General features: G+C 42.1%; 1 protein-coding gene across 1 annotated transcript in view; it reads left to right on the forward strand.

Moving 5' to 3' along the window:
• Positions 1-24189, forward strand: part of ARL15 (ADP ribosylation factor like GTPase 15) — a 394558-nt gene that overhangs the window by 119050 nt on the left and 251319 nt on the right. The window contains exon 2 of the mRNA XM_044231975.1: positions 19855-19999. Coding sequence (XP_044087910.1) covers positions 19855-19999 — 145 coding nt within the window. The remainder of the gene's footprint in view (positions 1-19854; positions 20000-24189) is intronic.

A 24189-nucleotide genomic window follows, 5' to 3' on the forward strand; every position in this document is an offset into this window, starting at 1 on the left:
GAAAGAGCTGGCAGAGCCAGTGTCTGATAAGGACCTGCTTTCTGAGGTTCATAGACAGCCCACACTTTTTGCTGTATTTTCACGTGATGGGAGGGATAGAACTGTTCTCTGGCATCTCTGAAGGGCACTAATCCCCCTCATGAAGGCTCCACCCTTAAAACCTGATGACCTCCCAAAGGCCCTGCTTCCTAATACTGTCCTATGGAGGGAGGGGTTAGCATTACAAATAATGAATTTGAATGGGGAGATATAAACATTTAGCCCACAACGTAGTAATTAGCACTTGCTGCTTCATTGCCCATGTAATATTCTGAGCACTTTGTATTAGAACAAACTTGACAAAAACTATATAATTATCCCCATTATTGAGATAAGAAAACAGTCCCGGAGAGGTTAAAGGATTAGCAAAGGTAGCTCAGCTAGTAAACAGTGTAGCTGGCCGAGTCAGACCCAGAAGTCGGATGCTAGAGTTTGAGCTCTCAACTTCTAAGTAACAGAAGAAGCTGTTCCCCTTTTCCCTCCAAGCATGTCTGCAATCTTCTTGATTAATATGCTTTCGTATTTTGAGGGTTCAGTAATTTCATCTATGAAATGACAACCTTGTACTCTATAAGGTCTTTTCTAGCTCTAAAATCTAAGTTCTGTGTAGTTTAAAATCAACCATGTATTAGCCAGTTGGGGACTGGTTAAATCCATTTTGGGATGATCATACAGTGAAACTGTGTGCTGACGTTAACAGGAATCCACAGAGGATTGTCTATGAGAATTCAGAGAAACAATGAATTATTGATACAACTATAAATACAGTGATTCTGTTTTTGTGTTAAAAGAAAAAATGGTGTACAGACAGTAGTAAATATGCATAAAAAAGTTGAAGAACCAAACACCCATAATCTTTGAGGGGGTTAGAGTATAGAGGGACTTTTATTTTTCTCCCTTATACATTTGATTGATCCAATTATTTTTTACAAGTGCTTTAAATGTCAGAAAAAAATAGAAAAAAGTCAAATATACATCTGTGTGTGCCTATAACTGGTCTAGACATAACAGAAGTTTTCCTGAAACACGAGGGGTTGGGCCAACCTTTAGATTAATGGAGACAGCAAATTATTTCCTTCTCTAGCCTGTGGAAGAATTTTATGGCCTCCCATTTGTTTTTGTAGCTATTTAAATCATCCTCTTTTGTATCGTGGTAAAATCCTCTTTGCAGGATTCCTTATGAATAAAAATTTCAAGGTAAGGGTTGGATTCATTTTATTCCACATTTTTATTGATTGTCTGAACACAAAATTTTACTTTCTCTTTGTTGAAAGTAACCCCCTCGAGTCTTGTTGCCTCGGTGTATATTGACCACAGGTTGCTTGATTTTGAGAGGGACACCCCAATTACGGGGATGTGGTGGTTATAAGAAATGTACAGCTCTGACTCAAAACTTCTAGTTCCAGAAGCTTTCAATCATCTTTATCCTTTTCCTTAAATAAATCAAATGATTCAGACAATTGTTTTCATTCTTACCCAAAGAGCAGTTAGTATATAAGTGTTCATATCTCATTTAAATTATTGTTCTTAAAATATACTTTAAAGTGAACTCCCCTGCATCTGTTATTCTTACAAGATAATTTTCAAAGTCTGAGACAAGGAATACCTTTTTTGGATCTTTCTGAGCTTGCAAGTAAATTACCAATTAGAATATGGGTAGTGAATAGAGAATCTACCTCAAAAAGTGAGACTAAAACCTTCATATTTTCTGTTAATCCAATGTAATCTTGATTCTAGGCTATTTTAGTGGAGCTATTCGATTTGCTTGAGATTAATCATGATTAATTGATACATTTCACAAATACCCTGTCAGACATAATGATGCAAAGTTGAATAAATGATTGAGTTAAACCGTACATCTGATGGGAGAGATAGACATTCAGTCATATGTTGACTCTAAATGCAATGGAGTAAGTAGACGATGAGCAACATGAAATAATGAGTATAGAGAGTGTAGTATGAGCCTAGAGCAGGGAGGAGGAATTAGGAGGGGTTAGTGGGCCATGAGAAATGAGAACAGTAATGTCTCTTGGACAAAAGGGATATGGATTTACTTTCTGACTAATAATCATCCCTAGTGTCTGGGAGGTCTGCATCTCGTTTCCATCTCCTATAGAGATGGGACACCCTACTGTGTGGGACACCCCACTCCAGGCCAGCCCTTTCTTTGGGAATCCAAATAGCATGCCTAGAGGTCCCCTTGGTAAGTGTGTACGGCTGAGAAAGTAAAACTCTTCCATAGTAGGAGTTAGATAACAGAGGATTCATTTTTTGTGTATGATGTATCAGGTATGTTGAAGTAGATTCCTTGCAGGCTGTGACCTTCGAGACTGTGTTTAACCTATAAATAACAGTACTTAATACTATGTAAAGTCATTGTATCTTCTATCACCCAACCCCTCTCTTCACTTTGATGAAAAGGTAGATAATGCCTTTTTTCTTCCCCTTCCCATTGCCAGGTCAAAGATTTTTGTTAGAGTGAGACTAGAGAGAGATATTTCATTTTAGGTGGCTGGAAAGTACATCCAGCTGAAAACCATCAACCATTTAGACTACATGCTTCATTTGAGTTGTGTTTCTGGATTCAAGTCAAGTATGACAACTGAGAGTTTCATAACTTTTCTAACTTGCTTCAAAAATGTTTTGGGGCCAAAATAATTATGAGGTCTTTTCTGTCCTCGCCTGGTGAGGCCTTCTGAAGGTTATCAAGGTCACAACTATATTGCTGGGTCTCAGTGAGCCGTCAGGAGTCTTAGGCTTACATCATCTCCTATCCTTGCTTATGTTCTCCCAGTCTTGACCTGTCATTTCTTGTTCAAGACAAACATCTCGTTGGGTCCACGTCTCAACAAAGAGAAACTAATAATGTGTTACCTATTTTGTCTGCCTTAGCAATGCTCAGGTTCTTTCACTGGAGTTACAATTCATAGACAATGGAGAGTAAGTTAGGACGGGGAAATACACTGTGGAAGGTTGAGTGGACAAGGAACAACAATGGAAAGTAATAGTGGGAATAATTCCAATGATGGACACTCACAGTCAGGATTCTACAGTGTTCACGGCCATTATCTCCCAGTGAACACTCAAATCCAGATGGTACTTTCTATTTGGTGCTTTATTTGTGGTAGTATCATCAATTAGATATCACCAACCATATCTCAAGCTGATTTTATAACCATAAATCTGAGCAACTTTTAATAGAGCGATATGCGCTACTTCAGTGAATCAACAAGTTGATTCAGCAGCTGTGATGTGCTAGACACAGTACATATTTTGAAGTAGTTATAGTTCTGTCAATAAACAGTGAAGGCTCTATTATAAAACAGTAGGGATAGAACATACGTATATTGAAGAAATATTTAAGAGGTAGAATCAACACAAGTGGGATCCTTCATGAATTTTGAACAGTGTGAAAGAGAAGGGAGTAAGGATGTTTAAGTGTTTCTAGCTTTAGATGGTGGGTTGGATGGGCCCTACTAAAGTAGGACATACAAGAAGGAGGAACAAATGGGTGGGAGGATTAATGATGAATTTGAGTTTTTGAGTACCTAAGGGATAACTAGATACAGATGTCTAACAGGAAACAAAAACACTGGCTTGACTCTGCAGAAAAAGATTGAGGTCTATAGATAGAGTCTAGAAGTCCTCAATACAGTCGAAGCAATAATAATTGAGGGGAATGGCCCAGGTAAAACACCTCAAGTGAAAAAGAGCATATTTGGACTTAAAGATACACCATGGATTTCCATTTCTACGATTGCCCTGAGATTATCAAGATCACCAACATCCTGCATATTCCCAAATATAGTGGTTGTCTGTGTGTTCTGATCTTAAGTTACTATTTAGAAACATTTATCTTAGTTGATCACCTTCTCCTCCCTCTTGTTAAAGCACTTACTTTCCTTGACTTTTATGACCCTGTTTTCTAGTTGCTTCGCACTCCCTCCACATACCAGACTGCTTGGTTTCCCCTCTTGTGGCCAACTTACAGAGGTTGGACAGCTCCAGGAGTCTGCCTAAGCCTTCCCCTTCTTTGTCATTTGCATATTAGTGTTGTAGTTCTAGAGTAGGACAAAACTTCCCCAAGATAAAGGTGTAAGATATAACAAAACCAAGAAGATGTGATTGTAAGAGAATATATGTTTTATGTTCAAGGAAAAGATGTATAGAGTACAAAACTCCATTGACCTCAATCTAATGAGAGGTTAGGAAATAATCCAGTATGCTTGTAAGGGATCTTTGGAAACCATTCAACAAATCAGTATAAAAATATTTATTGTTTGGGGAGGAACACCTAGGTGGCTTCGTTGGTTGAGACTCCCAATGGTTTAGGCTCAGGTATGATGTCAGGGTCATGAGATTGAGCCCTGTGTTGAGCTCTGCGTTCAGCTCAGAGTATGCTTGGGTTTCTCTTTCCCTCTCCCTCTGTTCCTTCCCACCACTCAGGCATGCACTCTCTCTCAATACAGCACCCCGCAATATTGGCCTTAATGTGTCCTTAGAGCTAAATAGGAAGACATTAAAATGCAAAGAAATGCAACTCTAGTGAACTAATGAAATAATTTAGGTATAACCTAGGAGAAATGTTGCTGATGCAGATCTCAGGGAAGAATTGTGTGATATCAGCTTGACTCTGGGGTTCTTGCTCCTTAACAAAACCATTTTTAGGGCCTGGCATTTGCATTATAGGGACTTGGAAAAGAATTCTATACATGACTGATATTTCGTGGAAGAATCCAAATCTGACTTGGTGTCAGAACTTTAGAATTAGGTAAAGTAAAGTGAAGTAAATCAAATCAAACTTTAATTATTGGTATTTTCGTGGTAGGTTTGAAATAACATTTTAATTTTTGTAATTAAAAGATTTTTCCTATAATCATGATTTAATTGTGATTCTGATTAAAGCTATCAAATTGAGTAATTTAGACTTGTGATTTTGGCATGTTTTTGTATTCAGAATTGATATGTTTGAGGACTTAAGATCTACCAAGCTTTATGTTTGATTTATTGGTGTTACAAAGAATTTAGTACTTGGAAACAATTGTGTTAAGCAATTGAAGGGCTTTAAAAAGAAAAGTAAATATATTAAATTTATAAATACAAGTTAAAATTAAAGGGAATTTAAGGAATTAAGTTTGTTAATGAGACCAAGTGTTAAAGTACAATAATGGGATTTATAAGACAAAAGCGTAAGGAACAGTGAAGTTTTTACGTTTTGGCTTTAGTAATTTCAACATCAGTTTGCAAAAGGAGTAATTTCCTACAAGAATACCATGAAAACTCACACTCCCCTCAGTATATACAGACTCTGTAGGTGACCTTATCCATGGCTTAAAAACTACCCCGCGATACTCATATTTTTATCAACACTGACCCCTCTTCAGAACCTCAAACTAGTAGGCATCTCAAAGGAAACTAAAACCAAATTCTTCCATTTTTTTCCCATCCAGTACCCCCAAACCTTAATTCCTTAGTTGTTAAAGCCAAAAAATCTTGGTGTCATTCTTGATTTCATTTGCTAAAAAGTTGCTGTCAGGGTCCTGGAATGGAAAAAAAAATGGTCTATTCAAATTGGGTTATTTCAGGAGCTCTAACTAATGCGAATACACAAAGGTGTGGATAGTGTATGAGGAAAACCATCCCTAGTCCCAAAGGAGCAAAGTAAGGGAGGCTTTATGGGAATCCGGAAGCAGAGAGGGCTGAGTGGAAGGACTGTCTGACTGAAGCTGTGGGTCTCACCCTCAGGATGCAACCAGCCCCCACTGGCCTGGCGTGGAGGGAGCTGAGGGAATGAACATCCAATTTCATTCTTTCTCCCTTCTCTTACTGATGCCTCCACTCTGTGCAGTCTGACTAGAAGCCAGGGCTGGGTGCTCAGCTGTGCAGTCCCTTTGGTCAGCCTGCGGGCCCAGGGAGCGTGACGGAGAGGGTGGAGGCAGGCCAGGGATGCACACACAGAAGGCACCAAGCACAGAGGCTAGTAAGGACTGAACTCTACTTTTCTTCGTGATTTATGACCCTCTATTTTTTTTTAATAAGATTTTTTATGTATTTATTTGACAGAGATCACAAGCAGGCAGAGAGGCAGGCAGAGAGAGAGAGAGAGAGAGAGAGAGAGGAGGAAGCAGGCTCCCCGCTAAGCAGGGAGCCCAATGCGGGACTCAATCCCAGGACCCTGAGATTATGACCTGAGCCGAAGGCAGAGGCTTTAACCCACTGAGCCACCCAGGCATCCCATTTTTTTAACTCCCCCCCACCCCAAGTATCATTACCCCCACCACACCTTAGGGTACCACTGTTTCCTGAAATACTCATCTAGTCCAGCAGAGGTCTAGAAGGGTAGCCAGAAATTTTGTTAACTAATATGCTTTTTATAGCAAGGTAACTTGAATGTTAAGTTGTTAGAAATCATCTTAAACCCAAATGAACATATGTAAAGTGTAATTATTAGCCGTTGACATTTTAGTATTATGTGCTTTGTTTTCTGAATCTTCAACCTTTTTGAAATCTTGTTAATTGAAGTAAAATAAATACTGAGTCTTTTAATGAAAGTGTAGGCAATTCTCAAGCAGAGATCGAGGAGAGTATTAGAGGTGGAGATTCCAGCTGCCACAGAAGCATGTCCTGTATGAAGTCAAGTTACTTACTGCTCTCGGTGTGATCCCCCTTTTGGCTCCTCTTGTCTTCCCATCCTTGGTCTGTGAACATTTGAAATCCCTACTTTAACCTGAATTGAAGGGGATTTAGAGTGTATCTTTTGCTACTATTTGATCCGATTTTATTGGATCTCTTTTTATTACCTCATTCACTTCTCATTTCTTTCAAAGAAGGGCTAGATACGGCTTACAATAAAAAAAATCTAAGAAAGCATATAAAAACATGATTTACCATTCTGTAATGTAGCATTTCAAAAATCTCATGGCTTAAGATTTCTTATCTTCTGTACTTTTTGGAGGGTGAATAGAAAGGTACAGATTTTAGGAAATTATAAATTACAGCAAATTAATAGGATTGCAGAGAGCTGTGGTGTTAGTGTATACTTGATTTGGGAGTCTTCCTAGTTAAGAAAATCTCAGGGCAATTTTGTATTCCCTACCATATCTCACTGCCACCAGATTATGCGACAGTGAGGTCTTACTTTAATATATACAGACTTAGTTAATACTGAAATTCTTAGTTTCAGATTTTTACGTAGCAGTGAACACTTGCATTTTTCTGGTGATGTCTTCCTCCCCTTGTGATTCCCAGAGGAACCTGATCCTCAGATACATTTTAATGTACTCTTTCGCTGATGAATATTTTATCTCTGCCAACACTGTCTCTAATTTGTCCATGAACAATTCCCTTGAGGACCTTTGTATCCACTATTATTGTAATTATGAAATCGATTCTAACACTAGATCTGAAGAGTCGTGAATCTAGCCTCTCCTGCTTATGGAGAGCCAGGGGAACTACAGAGTCCATTCAGGTGGAGTCATAATTCCTCACACAGATGCCATAAATTACTTCCACAGATTCACCAAATGAGACAAAATGTGTTTAAAAAAAAAAAACCCAAAAAACAAAAAACAAAACCAAAAACACATTTTATCAAATGCTTTTCCTTCCAACCTCCTTCTCCATATTGTTGGTTGTTCTTTAACATGCCTGTTTACTGCAGGCATTCAGATTTTATCCTTTTGGGAAAGCTGAATTTGTCAGCCAAAGACCATGGTTTTTAAGATTTTTAATTTTTTTTTTTTTTTTGCAAACCATAAATATGATTGCTCATTTTGTGTGTGTGTGTGTTCCAGATGAGTAGTTTTTTGTTGTAACAGTTGCTTCACGATTATGCTATGATTTGCAAGCCAGAAAAGGGAGACTGGAAGGATTATACATTAGACAAATAATGTTGAACACCAGAATGATCTATTAAAGAACAAAAACAAAAAACGGCCCAGTCACACATCCTTAGGGGATTTGTGTTTCTAGTGACAAGCTATAGCACGGACAACTCCCTGATTGAATTTTTGTTTTTAACTAACAAAAGTTACGTGCAGCACACATCTCCAAGTCTGCCCTGTCCTATTTTCCACCAAGAGACTAAAGTGAAAGGGAAGTGAGAATATGCGAGTGTGGACATCAGAGGTGCCAGGCGTTAGCCTTCTGTACGTACCCAGCCAGCCCCCACCGTTGTATATGTAAGAACAGAGCAGTAAGACGATGGAGAGAAAGCAGAGAATGCACGTAGGTTAGGAGAGCTGTGAGTGCATACACGGGACATTAAGAGAGCAGATGTGTTCATGCAGGAAAATCCCAGCCAGATTTTCTCTTAGCTTCCATCCTGCCCTCTGCCTTGAGTCAGCTGGACTCTTCTCCGCCATTCCTAAGAGTCTGGCATTTTCTTTCAGATTAAATCCGTGGAATTGGAAGATCAACAAATGCTGTTGTATTTTATGTTCTTTAAATGGTAATAATAGAAAAAGTCTGCTGTCTGTTGGGCCAAAGGACAAAATGTGTAGTTGGTATTGTTTTTGGCTGCCCTACAAATGAGTGCTCTATCTGTAGTCCCGCAGGAGCTTGGCGTCAGGGCTCCCTCCTTTTGTTGCTGGAGGTAGGGGACAGCCATTTTTGTTCTCTGCTCCCTGGCAGCCAGGACCCCAGCATGAAGCCAGGGTTCATCCAGTTGGATGGTCCATCCTGATGCCCATTGGCACCTGGCTGGTGCAGCCAGAGGTCATCCTTACACCGCGGTGGACTTGGGTGCAGAGTGCCAACCAGTTAGTACAAATGGCGACTCCTAAACTAGTGGTTGCTGCCATGTCACCATGGGCTGCCGTGGTTCTGGCTGCTCTTGAGCTTCTTATCTGTTCTGGGAATTATCCCCGTACGCTGACATTTACAACCAGACTCCTGTCTGGTGTAAACGAAAAAGTGAAAAAACCACTTAGGATGTTCAATTATCATATTTTCTTGGTAGCTTGAGAACTCCTTTGATGGGAGTTGGTGCTTATTTAACTCTCCCCCCCGCCACGAAAAAAAGAAAAGAAAAGTTGATCAGGTTTGATTATAGTAAGATCCCAGAAAAATAGGTCAGGACCACAGATCCCTCTGATAATCTTCGCCAGCCCGTTAAATGGAACCTGTATTGTTTATATAATTTATATGGGGACATAATTTAAGTCATTTGTGCTGTATTCCAGGGAATTAAATAGAGGAAATAATAAAAATGTTTTTTAATATAAAGTCCACGTGCCACTTTGAATATTCTGAGGGAACAGAAGATTGTTTTTGTTGGTATTTCATTTTTGATCAGTGAGGTGTGTGGTTTCTGACAGAAGCCTCGTGATACCTCCGATGACCTCAGGGGGTGAGCCTCTGTGAAGTTCGACAGTGGCCGGAAAGTGCCTCTTTAATGAGACACACCTTTAAATAACTCTCTCCGATTAATTCCAGCTTCAAAAGTGAGAAGATGGCTTGAACTGCCACTGCTGCCAGCTCAGCTGCAGCTCTGAACTATCCAGCTGTGCCCTCCCCTCCTCCCTCCTCACCAGTGCAGACTCCGCAGTCAGAATCTGTCTGACACGTGGGATGATGTGTGAGGCGAGATCACGTCTCGTTCACTGTATTGGTTCTTCAGCGCTAGACTGTAGTGAACATTCCTCTTTGTCAGCAGTTAACAGCAACGAGATTGGGGGATACACACGGGTTACAGACCCTTTACTCCCTATTACGCCTTTGTCTAGGTCCACATCCACATAGGAGATTCACATGCAGAGAGTTGGGTTAGCTGTTAAGATATACCAGTGATGTTTAAAAGCTGTTTCATAGGAGTTTTCTCCTCTCAGGTGAAAAAAAAAAAAAATCCAGTGATGGTCCCACTATAATACATCATGTCATGCTCCCTTTTAATGGCTGTTATAGCAAACCAAAGGACTGTCTACATGTCCTTAGTGACCACTGGCATTTGGTATATCATATATATATATACACACATATAAAAAATGTCGTAACTTTGACCAAATGGATAATAAATCCAAACCCTGAATTAATTCCTTAATTATCTACCCTGCGAAGAATCCCGATTGGTCAGAAAAATCTGTTCCCTTTAGGAAAACAGTCCCAGGTGAGAAATCTCGTAAGTCATCATGGTAATACGTACTAATGGAGCACTATTGAGAGCATTTGTACCTTGTACCGCGTTGACTGTGTGCACTAATCTGTGAGATGATCCTGTTTCTGAATTAGGAAACAGGTATTAGTGAAATAACTTCTCCTGATCCCAGTGCGACTCCGTTTCGGGCTTGTCTGACCGTGCACTTAATAAAGCCATGTACTTAATTAATCCTTGGGGAGCTTATCAGCCAAGTGGTGGATGCTGTGTCAGCCACTGAAGTTCCAAAGTTGAATTAGAAGTGGTGCCTACATTCAGGGCTCCAAATCTGGTCAGGCGGTGGGTGGGGGGAGTATGGACTGGAAATAACTTCACAAAATGAGAAGTGGTGGGATGGTCCATGGAATATAGAAGGTGCTAAGGGAGTTAAAGAAGATCATCTAAATCAGACTGTGGGCACAGAAGTCTTTCTGGGGGTAAAAAAGATCATGGAACTGAGTTTCGAAGGGTGACTAGGAGCCCGCTAGAGGAAGACCATGAGCATGATGTATGGGCAGAGGGCCAGTTCCTTGCACTTGGAGCATGAAAGAGACTGGAACAGGACCTGTGCACATATGGCTGCCATGGGGGTCATGAATATGGTGGAAAGTCATCTCCTATATATCATAAACTGAAAATACAATTTTAAATTTCATGTCTTGAGCCCTGGTTTAAGTGCTTTACAAGCATTACAACCATTATCTCATAGGATCCCTGGAGCAGCTGTTGGAGACCACAAATAAAGGTTAAGTCCAGATCATAAGGAGCCTCTCTGCTTAGATAAGGAGATTGGACTTTATTCTGACAGTTCTAGATGGTCATGGAAAGATTTGAAATCTTGGGAATGACTTGATGTGTTTAAGAGGTCATTGTTAGCATTTTGGAGACTGAATCAAGAGTCTGGTAAACCTGAGGTAAGGAGACCAGTTGTGAGAACAGATTGTGTTATCTAGAAGATAGTGGAGATGTTTTGAACCAAGGCTTTAGGGCTGAGAAGAGCCGGGGATCTGAGAGACTGAGTGAGACAGAATTGGTGACTGATGGGAATAGGTAGGCCTCGGGTCCATCTTCATGGAGCCCAAGATTGTTAAGTGAAAGAATGCTCTGTTTTTTCCTGAAATCTGGGGATAGGATTTCCACTGTTAGGGGCTATCAGAAAGCCAACGTGAGTTTGTTTTGTTTTGCTGTCTTCCGTTACAGTGCTCCCTAGCTCCAAAAGCACCAAGAGCAGAGAGAATTTGCTTTGTTAGGATCTCTTCTAGGATTTTTTTAGAGGATACTTAAATCCACCTGAAGGTCTACTTAGGGAGCCTAGCTCTTTTTAAATGTCTCCACTCCCTCACTCTTCCTAAGTATACAAAGTATAGGAAGATGACTTCGGTAATGAATATTAAAACTGTTCATATATTTTTATCCCCCACTTCCCATTGTGAAATGTTGTGTTCAGATAGTGACCAAAAATGAGGTTTGATACAAAATGCATTAATCATTCATCTTTAGCTAAATTTTGTATTTCTTGGCTCTTTAGGGGGAAAAAAAAAATACATGGTCTGAAATTGACTCAGGTGAAGCCCTACTTTGAGTACCTGTGTGAATATGCACATGAAGCTTGAATCTTATTATCCATAGTCATGCTGGGAATTTTCTGCTGGTTTTATTGGATAATTCTGTTATTTTAAATATCGATAGAAATATTTCATCTAGCCATTATAAGAGAAGCATTACATAGTAAAAACAAGAGCTTTATCTTCTACTTAGCTGCCTTTTTGAGTTTTAGTTTAAAAAAAAAATTTTTTTTTTCAACCCCCTTGATCGGTTTTCAGTGTGAGAAGTCCTGAAATTGTGGAGAGCTAGGAATATAGGAATGTCTTAAATTAGATTCTCTTTGAATCTGATTATCAGATGAAGGCCCTAACTTTTAAAACCGCACTTTTGGTTCGTCGTGAGGTGCTCGTACCAGGGCTGGTGAATGCCGCCCATCAGGGATGACCGATGCACAGGCTGGGAGCCACGTGGGTCCCTGGTCTGGTTCAGCGCAGCGGCACTCTCTTCCATTCAGGGTCTCAGATGTCTGCTCCTCTGCAAAGCCGGGAGGCCAGTGTCTATAGCTGCTAAGCATGAAATCCCCTGCTTCTGTTTGTTTCTTTTGTTGCCACGAGTTAATAGGGACAGAGACAGGAGACAGCCCAGAACAAAGCAGAAATAATGGAGTATTTCACCCCAAAAAGGAATGTGGATTGAGAAATACAAAGGGTAAGGCAAAGACAGACTTAGTGTCCCAAGGCAGTGTGATGTATTGGCCAGAAGCCTCAGCCCTGGGACAATTCCGGGCCAAAGCCTTCATCAGTGAGCTTGGAGCAGCCCACATGGCCGAAAGGTTTGACCCATCTTCTGTAAAAACAATTTATTGTTTTTCCCAGTAGGGTCTTAAAGGGCCGCAGGATTTTTCACCTTGAAAAGTGGATTGCTCTGGTGACATGAGGAAGAGTCTTCTGCTGGGATCTGCCTGGTGGCCAGGGGCCTCGTCATGGTCTACGCTGACTCCTTGCTCCTTCCTTCTGTTGCTATAGGTGCCACTTGAATGTCCGTTCTCTTTGCTTCTTTGCAAGATCCACTGGTTTATTCCAAGACATTGGGGCAGATTTGAAATTCATTTTTCTTGAAGGTGGAAGGAAAGAATTAGCTGAGAGATGGCATGTTTATCATACATTGTCTCCTTCCTGTGTATTTCCACACATCTCGGTTTATTCATGTATTTTCTCCATACGCTCCCCCATTACAGTTTATTTGGGTTAGTATTTGCTGATGTATTTACTTTACTGAGGGATAATTTACATATACATGTATTTTAAGGGAAAAAATTGAGGACTGTTTAGAGCTTTTTCTCCCCCTTGCTACCGTGCTTAGAATCAGAAATCTCTGCAGCCTGCGTGGGCTTCTCTTAATAGACAAGCTTTGTCCTTGCCAGAGGACAAAAAATGGTTAAGTGAAAGCAGCAGACAGCAGGGCAGAGAAGCCAGCAGCTCTTCAGCCGCCCCCCCCCCCTTCCTTTCAGCCTATCCCCTCGCCTCCTTCCCTGCTCCCTAACTCAGCCCGGCAGGAAGCAGTTCCTCCAGCTCTACTGGGAGGAAGATGTGGGTCCTTGAGCCATAAACTTAACAGTGCAAGGGAGGAAGCAGTGTCAACGCTTCCTTCTCCTGCCAAGTGTCTGTTCTCTCATGTAGGCAGACTTCCTTAATGTGCTCTCATTCCCTCAAAACCATGGAAACACCCGTGTCTGGGGCTCTGATCCTGGAGTCTGGCCTCGGTGGCACCAAGGCTGAGAGGACGTGAGTAGGTAGGTGCTCTAGAGCCAAGCAGCCCTGGTTGGAGCTCCACTCTGTCACTTCTGAGTCTGTCACATTGTTTTGTGTCTGTGTTCCCTCTATACTGGGTGCTGGTCATGTCTCCTCCACGTGGCACCCCCTCAGACTTTAGCGGCTTCCGGTCCTGGTTCCACTGAGGGCAAGTCATTTGCCCCACCTCTGGGCCTCGGTTTCCTTATCTGAAAATGGGAAGCACATAGTGCCCTTCTCAATGGGTTGTTCAAGGAGTAAGTGAATTAGTACATGCGTCACTTCTATTGGGTACTGAATAGTATTAGCGACATTTGGCCTTGTTTTTAAGTTTTGGGGGTACCTGTCCTTCCTCGTGTCTTTTCCAGAAGTTTAAGTAGCTTTATAAACCTTATGACCCATTTTGGTTGTAGTTTCCAAAGACAGACCCACATTTGACTATTATGGACTTAGAAAATACATTTTTTTAAATCCTACAATTTTAGATATTTAGATACTAAGTATTTTATTAATTGGACTTTTATTTTTATTTATTAAATGGTTAGTGTTAGAAAATACTTCTAGAAGTTGACTTCCTTTTAAAAGCTGCTTCCATCGTGAGAGTGAGCGTCAGAATGTACAGGTGACTTTTTGGTTTTAAAACCAGTCTAAGAAATAAATCCACTTCAGGTTACAGGCAAATTGTCTCTTGGTTTTAGATTCCAGCTAATTGGTGTTGCGTGCATCTGGCAAGTATTTATGGAGTAGAGTGGCAGGACCCGTCCTGGGAGTCTACCGAAGGGCTTGGTTATTTGCTATTGGAAATCTCTGGTTTTGAGTTAGTGAGACCCATATTTAAATACGGAGGAGATAATGTGGAGTTCAGGCATTGACTGTGTGGCCCTGGGGAACTCCCAGAGCTGCTGAAGAACATTTTCCAGCAACTATACAGAGCTTCAATCAAATTGAAATCATGCTTAGAATAAAATCATGTATTCATGATGAAAAACAGAGCATCGATTGAAACAAATGCCATGTTCCCAAAGGCTAGGGATTCAGGGACAGGGGATGGTAGGAAATCCCAGCAATGCAGGGGCCATTGCGGGAGGGGGAAGGATTTTGAGGCAGAACCAATCCAGAGTTGAGAAGTGGTAAGACGGGTCTGCTTCTCCGCTTTGCTGCCTGGCCAACCTTGGTAACTGTAAAATCAGACTTTATGAATCCAGGATGAATAGGTCTTTGGGTTGATGCATGTAATTCTGTCATCTACTAATTCTTAACAATTAGGAAAAAACAAAACAAAGTACGTGTGGCCTGATATTTACTGCAGCACCAGAAGTGTGTATAACAAACCAGGGAGTGAAAGAAGGGATTAATTCTCTATGGGAACTAGAGAAGACTTTCCAGAGGAGGTGTCCTGGGAACAGAACTTTGACTAGGAATTTGCCAAGTAGAAAGAGTGGGAAGAGCCTTCCCTTCCTCGGGCACATGGTCTGAGCCTGAAGTGCCCAGGCTGCTGGAGGAACTAGTGAGTGAGCGGGAGGGTAGCCGGGGCCATTAAGTGGGAGATGGAGAGGGAAATGAGATCTCCGGGGAAGTGCTTACTGAGTGCTTGATAGTGCCAGTTTGTGGAGCCCTTATTCTCTGTGTACCTAATATGTATGGTGCTCTCCCAGACCTAGCAAGACATCTGCCACTGTCCCCAATGGAAATGGGGACATTTAAAGGTCATCTTGCTGCCTTAGTGCTAGGTCACCCATCTGAGATGCAAGTTCTCATTTGACCTTCACAATTTAATCTTTGGCTTCCCCTTAACCCCAGTACACGCGATTGTTCTCTTTTAAGCAAATATTGCTGAGGCTTTTGTTTGTCTTTTTAGTTAGTCCACCTTTCAGCTAAAGATTATATGATTTGTCCGAAGTCTATGACACAGATTTCGGTCTCTGCCCTCTCTCAAGACCTCGGCACACCGTGGTTTCCTCGTGTACAACATCAGTAGAAGCTTATAGACCCACGCTAAGGGAAATATCCTGCAGCCCAGATACACTAGGTAGTTTTGAAAAGGAACAAGTCATAACAGACCCTGTGTGAAAAGACCTGTGAACGGAAACAGTCTAGACAAGAGACCATGACCTTGGTTGCACACGCGTGTGCAACGCCCCCACCACCCCCACCGCCATCCCGTGGTTATAACACAGACTCACCGTGTTCTCTAGTCCATGCTGCAAGTGAGGGCCTAGGATTGTGTGTCTTTAGTGTCTTGGGTTGGAGTGGAAGGGGACGGAGCCTGTGGAAGCCGCTGGTTTGGTGAAGGAAAGCACCAGCATGTGGGCTGCCAGACCCTTGCCCAAGGAAACTATCACCTAGGAGACATTAGGATAATAAGCATCCCGACGAATGGTTATTTATTTGTATGGTGCCTTTCTTGTAGCAAAATGCATTGAACTGATGCCTCAGAACATCCTCCTAAAGAAAGGAAGTGGCAGATAGTGTTAAAACGTTACTGGTTAATCATGGGGAAACTGAAGCATGGATAGGTTTATGGAGCCTGAACAGAGTCACACAATGCCTTAGTGTCTGGCCTGGGAATGAAGCCTGAGTTTGCCGCTCGCTGTCAGGACTGCCGACGGCATTGTGTTTAGCATTGTACAACAGTGAAAGGGGCTTACTTTTAACAATGCGAGAGCTGCTGTAGGAGACAGACACAATGAACTTTGGTACAGTATAGTCTAGAGGCCAAAATGAGTAATTTTAAGTAAATTGACTATGAGATCCAAAGCTTCATTAAGTTTTAAAATGAAAAACAAGTGAAGACTGTACAGTTTTTAGGAACTGACTCAAAAAAACATGAACATTCTTTTCCCATTTTGAAATAGAGTATTTTTAAAAGCCTTATTTTGTTGGCTCAAAATCTGACACAATTCCTGCCAAGCATAGGATTTATTTATTTCAAATAAATATTCAAAGGTTCTGTGATTTATTTCAAAGATTCTGTCTTGTAATGATTGTCAATCTAACCTTTCTGCCTTTTATCCTCCAAAATACCTGATTTCCATAGACTGTGTTTTTGGGGGTGGGGGACGGGGGAAGGCTTTTGTTTTATTCAGATTTAAGTTTGGGTTCTTCCAGAACAGTTGAAAATACAGAGCCTGGAATTCAGGAAAGAGACTGAGGGGGAAAGGAGAGATGTCCTATAAGGTGTCTTAAACATCACTGTGGAGAATCTAGAGAAAGATGAAACACACGTGTGGATTACAGCATCACTGCTAAATGGCTTTTCGTGTCCAAAATGCCTTAGCGACCTAGAGAAAATTAACAGGTGATCTAGATATTAATGAGTTTGGCCATAAATGCTTTTATATTCGGATTTTAAAAAGAGCATGAGGGTGAAATTTGGAATTTCAAAGTATATTGAGTAATACTGGTATGTGAACAACATAAACAGGGCAATACAGCAGTCACCTACAATTTTGTTTTCTATTTAAGATTTGATTGTTTGGACCAGGTTAGTTGTGTCAGTCTCCCTCCAGGAGATGGTCTGAGGGAATTCTGGGGGAGGAGCTGAACAAGAAAGGGACAGTCGGGAGCAGGAATAGGGTCTCTCCCTTTTTCCCTAGTGAAGATCAAAGTAGCCCAATGAAAGAAACCACAGTGTGGTTAGTGGTGTTGCCTGACGTAGTTGAACGTGGCAGAACTCTCCCAAGTGAATAGCTGCTAGCCGGTGGTCCTCTTTGGGGGAGCACACGTATCTCTGCGTGTACATGCACATGCATATATACATCTGCTTCTTTGAAAAACTCAGCACTAATCCGGGAGACTCAGGGATAGAGTTTGCAGAAAGTCCCACTATCAACCAACCTTCATGGGATTCCAGGATATGATGCGTTGGCATCTAGGGTGCTCTTCAGAGTCGTGGTCATTAATCTTGTCGGAGAAGGCATAATGGAACTCAAATTTAATGCCAAAGAACAGCAACTAATATGAGGGAGCAGGAGGGGTTGCTGTATGCACGCAGACTGAAGTAATTAGGGCTCCTCAGGCTTGAAAAGACAGAGCGGAAATAGGATTAGAGTTTAATAAATTTGTGAAGAATATGGATTAGATGATCACAGAATTGTTTACCAGAAGTAGGCAGAGCCTCTTAAAAGCCGAGAAGTGAACTGAGGACAAAAAAAAGGTCTGTTATACCGGGAAAGTAGACCCTGTACGGCGAAATTACTCTTGAGAACTGAACTAACTTCTGGCATTGAAGGGAAGCGAAAGGGTCAAGGTTTACTCTTATTTTGATACTATTTTCTTGAAATATGAGGCGTTCAGGAGAGACTAGATGAAGCTTCCTAGTAGTTTTTACATTTTCTTTTTTCTTCAGTGAAATGTCAGTGTCGTGGGTTCTTCATTCAACATTTATTCATTGAAGGTAGATTCTATGCTGTCTTCTGCTAAGCCCTGGGGGACACTGGGATGAAGATGGAAAGAGATGGTTTAGTGGTAAATAGGAAACTGTAGTGTCAAATGATGACTTGACAGATGTGCTGGGAGACCTTGACACAAATTGCTAACATTCTCCAAGGATCTGATCACGCGCCCCTGGAGAACGGTGCTGAAGCTGGGATCTGAAAGCTGGCGAGTTCACTCAGCCAAGAGCTAGGGGAAGAGGGAATGGCATCTGGGAGTGCCTGGACTTAGTGTAGAGTACCTGTGTGACTGGGGGCGGAGTAGAGGGAGGAGTGAGTGGAAAGGGATGGGAGAAGGGGCTGGGCAAAGGCAGGAGGGTGGGGGTTGGTGGAGCAGATTATTCAAATTTTGGAAGACCCTGTAGATCATAAGGGTTTGGACCCTAGAACAGTGGGAGCTCCCTGCAGGGGGTTAAACAGACAGGATCAGATTTTGTTTTTACAAACCTTCATGATGGCCGCCATGGAGAACAGAGAGGGCAAGAGTGAGTATATGGGGACCAGCAGGAGAGTGTTGATGTTGTCCAGGTGATGGTGGCTTGGACTGCAGAGAAGCGGACAAGTTCTAGAGCTATTTCAGAGGAGGTATGGACTTGCTGACCGACTAGGTAGGAAAAAGAGGAGAGAAAACTAGTCAAGCTTGACTTATGAAACAGCCAGTTAGGCCTCAGATTTTATCTGAATGAGAATTAGCACAGACTTTTTATAGGTCTCTTCTCTCAGGATCTCCAGATGATCTAGCAGTCTGTAGGTCTCCCTCCCTCTCCCTCTTTTTCTCTCCTGAACGATTGAGGACCTGAATATTTCAGGCTCTGTAAGTCAGCACAGAATTGGCCCCTAATAAATGAATGTAAAGTAGGCAGAAAGATCGCAAACTACCTAATTTCTGGTCTCCTAAATCTCCCTCCCTTTAATAACTCTTGGAGAGCAAACAGGTTCTTGCCATGCCCAGACTGCACAACGGTTCATAGCCCCCTGAGGTCAGTTGACCTGGAAGAGAATTTGCCATGGCTCAAGATAGCAGTAATATATACAGGGACTCCAGTGACTGATGTGTGAAGGCTTTTTATTTTCAGATACCAGAGTTGAAAGGCGAATACAAAGACTTTTGCTGTGACTCTCCGTTTCACTGGTCATTAACATTGTATCGTGTTGGCCTTATCCACTCCTCACCATATAGAGCTGAGGATAGACACAGATTTAGAAATTTTCTTAAAAAAAAAAAAAAAAGAAAGAAATTTTCTTAACCTATTAGTCATGGACAGCAAGACCCTTCATCTCTAAATACTTGATTAGTGTGTGTTTTCTCAAAACAAGGGTTTTCCTTTTATATAAAAAGCACAGTACAGTGATTAAATTCAGGAAACATGACCGCAGGCAACAGTGTTGTCTAGTATGTGTCTCCAGTCAGCCCTCACCTGTTGTCCAAGTGTGACTTCTGCCATTTTCCTTTGCCTGTTGCTCTGGTCCGATTCAGAAGGCATTGCATTTGATTATGCTGTTTCTAGTCTTCTCTAACCTAGAACAGTTCCTCAGCATTTCTTTGATTTTTTCAGACACCGAGATTTTAGAGAATGGGCCAGCTGTCTTGTGGAATGCTCCTCAGAGTGTCTTGTGTTTAGATTGCGGCTGTGCATTTTTGGTGGGGAAGCTGAGCAAAGATGTGCCGCTCGCAGGGTCCCTGTTGGCAGCAGGAGGGGAGCCACGAGGTCCACGTAGGTCTTGTTCCTGGGGATGGTAACTTGGATCACTTGGTTAGGTGGTGTCTTCTGGGTTTCTCCATCCTAAAGTTACCTTTCCAACTTACAGTGAATAGGTTATTTAATGACTTCTTCATACTTAGTCATTGTAAATGTTACTAAGCTTTGTGTCCACTCTTATTTAAAAGAGCCCCATTTCCCCCCTCTCTTGGCAGTGTTTTAGAGCACTCTGCTGCAAGGGACCACCGCCCGCACGACCTGAATATGACCTGGTTTGCATAGGCCTCACGGGCTCTGGCAAGACCAGTCTGTTGTCAAAGCTCTGCAGTGAAAGTGCCGAGAACGTCGTGTCGACCACAGGTGGGTACTGTGCAGGGTTCTACCGCTTTCTCTTTCTTACCCCCAAAATGTTCTAGGTTCCTATGCTGTTTGTGGGACCCCTCCCTTCTGTTTGTGGTTAATGTTTCAGTCCGTTTATTTATGTTTGGGTGTTCTCTTTTTCAAAATAGAGTGCGGAGGGTTTAGTGACATTAAATATCTGTACCCTGTATCTCTCTAGTTGGATATTTCAGTGCCACTGGACAAGTCAGGCTCAGGAGAATATTAGTACAAACTAATGGTGAACCCTGGAGTTCTAGTACTGTAACAAAATAGCTTTGTCTCAGGCCTACTGAGCACTAGTCTCCCTGGAGGAGCCACTCTGGCCTGCGTGTGTTGGTCATACACTCCCTCAACAGTTCAGCTCATAGGCTGAATCTTGTTTCCTCAGAGCTCCCTTCTGGAGGAGAGTCAGTGCAGGAACCATTGACCAGGTTATGTTGTTTCTAGATAAGGCCGAGAAGTCAGTCTAGGCAGTGGTTCTCAATCAGGAGAGACTTCGCGTTGTCACAGCTAAGGGAGGCGGCTACTGGCTTCTGTTGGGTGGATGCCGGGGACGCTGCCAGACGTCCCACAGTGAGCAAGAGAGGCCGTCACCACAAGGAAGAGGGAGTGAGAGCTCTCTGGGTTTGGAAGTGGCGCACTGGGTTTGGAAGGTGAGCAAGAACGAAGCTGAAGATGGCTCCAGTCCTGGTTTAGGTGATAGGTGGGTGATGGAATCATTAACTAGAATTTCCTATCAAGTAGAAAAAGTACTGATGACCAAGAAGAGCCTTACTGCTGTTAGGATCAGGATTTGCCATCAAGTAAGTTGGGTTTTTAGAGCTCTTGAGATTTTAGAATTGTAGATTAGAAACTGTGGACTTGTAAAACAATAGAGACATAGCGTTATTGAAAGATGAAGAAAAGAAAAAGGGGTTCATGATAATTGGTGAAACGACAGAGGGTGAGCAGAGCTCAAGATGGACCTTTCGTGTAAAGCCATTTCTAGTTTCCTTTACCCTAAGGCAGAACTGAGCCCTCCCTTCTCCCCCACTCTATATCATCCGTATTTCTGTCACTGAGTGCCTGCTACACTGCTGTCTGCATTTATGTCCCTCAGCCTGGGGTGTGAGCTTCTAAGGGCAGAGATAGCACAGACGTAGCATAGAGTTTGGGCATAGCTCCAGATTGTTTTTGAGTGCATAAGAGGCAATAGTAACTTGAATTCTGTTTTTGCATAAAGTATCATACTTCTCTGAGCCTTATAATGGCCTTGCATGGCAGGTAAGATCTTCCCTCCCCAACCCCTCACCCCAGATTCTGTCTTTAAGTCATCTGAGGCTCAAAGGTATGGTGACGTGGCTATTGTTACACAGCTTGTGATAGAGGTAGGGGGCCAGTTCAAGTCCAAGTGAAGTTTAGTGGTACCTAAGGCTTAGGATTTGCGATGAGAATAGTATTTGCTGATTGTTGGTAAAGTTGTGGATATCTTTGGAGAAATGGGTTATGAAATGATACAAGCCTTACTAACTTAGTAATTCTTTTCAAACAAAATACCTTTCCTTACAATGTGTGAAAGTAATAAAAAATGTACTCTTTTTCACTTACTAGAGGCATAAATCAGAAATACTATTGCTAGAAAAAGCAGTTTTGAATTGTAATATAAAAAATTATCTGTAAATAATACTGTAATTATTTGTAAATTGTAAGTTTTATATCTTTATTAAATTTTTAATGTGTTCCTTTACTGGAACTAATGGTATCATTGGGTGCTAGTTGATTTTTCTGTTGCGTTAGAAGTGAAGTTGCCTGACATTTTGGATATCAAGTGCCTATGAGTTGTCATTCTTCTGAACCAGACACAGTGACTTTTTGGAGGCCTTTTTTTTTTTTTTAAAGATTTTATTTATTCATTTGACAGAGAGAGATCACAAGTAAGCAGAGAGGCAGGCAGAGAGAGAGGAAGGGGAGCAGGCTCCCTGCTGAGCAGAGAGCCCAATGCGGGACTCGATCCCAGGATCCTGAGATCATGACCTGAGCCGAAGGCAGCGGCTTAACCCACTGAGCCACCCAGGCGCCCCTTAGGAGGCCTTTTTGAAGGTCTCTGACCGCAAGAAGTTTACAGTCAGGTTAGAAAGATAAGTTTTCTTTTCTTTTCTTTTCTTTTTTAAGATTTTATTTATTATTTGACAGAGAGAGAGAGAGAGAGAGAGAGAAAGATCACAAGTAGGCAGAGAGGCAGGCAGAGAAAGAGGGGGAAGCAGGCTCCCTGTTGAGCAGAGAGCCTGATGCAAGGCTCGATCCCAGGACCTTGAGATCATGACCTGAGCTGAAGGCAGAGGCTTAACCCACTGAGCCACCTGGGCGCCCTGAAAGATAAGTTTTCTAGTGACAAACAGTTGATACTTGTTGCATGTTTAATATTAATATAGGACAGGTGCTAGGACAGCATGATATGTGCTGTACTTGATGATAAACATGAGAAAGCTAAAAAGGACCATCCATTTCTGATGTGAGAAGTTGAAGAAGGCATAGAGGATGTTATATTTGGGAAGGGCCTCGTGATGACGAGTACCTGAGCAGAGGGGAATGGAGTGAGGAGAGGAGGGATTAGGAAGCATTCAGAGAACAGAGATCTTATGGGGTTGAGGCCGGGGATATAGAGGTTAGAGTGTGTTGTGACCTGACACTGAAGGAGCTTCTGAGAGAGGCCTGCAGCATGGAGAGCAGATCCAGTAGGGACTGTAATTGTGGGGATAGAAGGTTAGGGGCAGGTATGATGGATTACATAACAGTGACAGTCGCATTGCATCATATAGAGGAAGGGAAGAGATAAGAGTCAAGTGGCCTTAAGTTTCTAGCCTAATGACTGAGTGAATTATAAAAAGTAGGGAGAACATGACAGGCAATTTGAAGATAATTGATGAATTTGGCTTTGGACATGCTAATTTTGAGGTATTGGCAGTACTTTCAACAGTGATCCAAATGCCAACAGACGAGCTGACTAGAGAAAGTTTGGATCTGGATTTGAGAGACAACTGAATTGTGGGTTTGGAGATGGTTGAGGGATGATGGGTGGTAGAAGAAAGCAGGGTGCTAAGTAAGCCACAACTGTGTTTCATTCCTTCTTCCTGTGTTAGTTGAATACCGATTACATGACTGCCACTGATTAGGCACTGAGCATGCATTAACAGACAGACATCGGAGCTTACATTCTAGCGTCTGCATTAGGCAGGGAATCTAAGCCAGGCTGTTCTCTATGGTATCATACAGTCAAATACGAATAAGAGGCCAAAAGAACCAGAGTTAAATAATCATCAGTCTTAAGTCTGAGAAAGGGCTATAGGGTGTGGTGACATTACAGTCATTAGTGAACAATTTCAGCGCAGCGTATTAGAGTCAAAACCAGCCCGAGCGGTGAGGGAGTGGTGCACAAGTGGAGGAAATTACAGTGTATAAACTGTCCTTTTCACTCTTTGGCCCTTTTAGCTAAGACTGAACATAGACTATTCTTTCAAAAAGTCAGACAGCGGTAGAGGAAGCAGTATTCTGGAAATCTGTTTTTACAACGATAGGTGCTGTGGGGACATGCTAGTTGGGGAGGGGTTTGGGAGACCAGACAAAATAGGAAACCAATTTCATGAACACAAATACGAAATAACAAAGCATGGTCATCCCTGAGAGATGAGAAATAAATGAGCGGAGCCCTGGATTTGTCCCAGCTTGCTGCCTTGAGTTTCTTGGCCATGGCATACTTCCGGGGGGAACTGAGGTGGGATTCAGTGGACTCCCTACATTGAGATGGAGCAAGAGTTGGGGAGACCAGGGCAGCTAGGGTTCATGGGAGACAGTAATGGAGAGGAAAGAGTTATACAGAGAGAGAACCCTGGAGATCTACAGAGGGTCTCCCTTGAGTATCCAAGGTACCCTGTGGTTAGCCATGTTCACACAAGGCTAAAAGTTGTGGCTATTCCCACTAGCCAGGTTAGATAAGTCATACTTCACAATGTACTGGGCAGAGCCCTCAAGAAGCTCTTGCCTTAGTAATCAGCCCAAAGCTGAGTAGTGCTCTAGACTCACCTAGGAAATCGTATGAACAAAACAAAAATCTCAAACAGTTTCCTACTAACTTTAATGCATCCTAGAACATAGCTGTAGGAGATTTACAGAAAACAAAATTACCCAGCATT

The sequence above is a fragment of the Neovison vison genome, chromosome 1 (assembly GCF_020171115.1).
Source record: "Neovison vison isolate M4711 chromosome 1, ASM_NN_V1, whole genome shotgun sequence".
NCBI classification, from domain to species: domain Eukaryota; kingdom Metazoa; phylum Chordata; class Mammalia; order Carnivora; family Mustelidae; genus Neogale; species Neogale vison.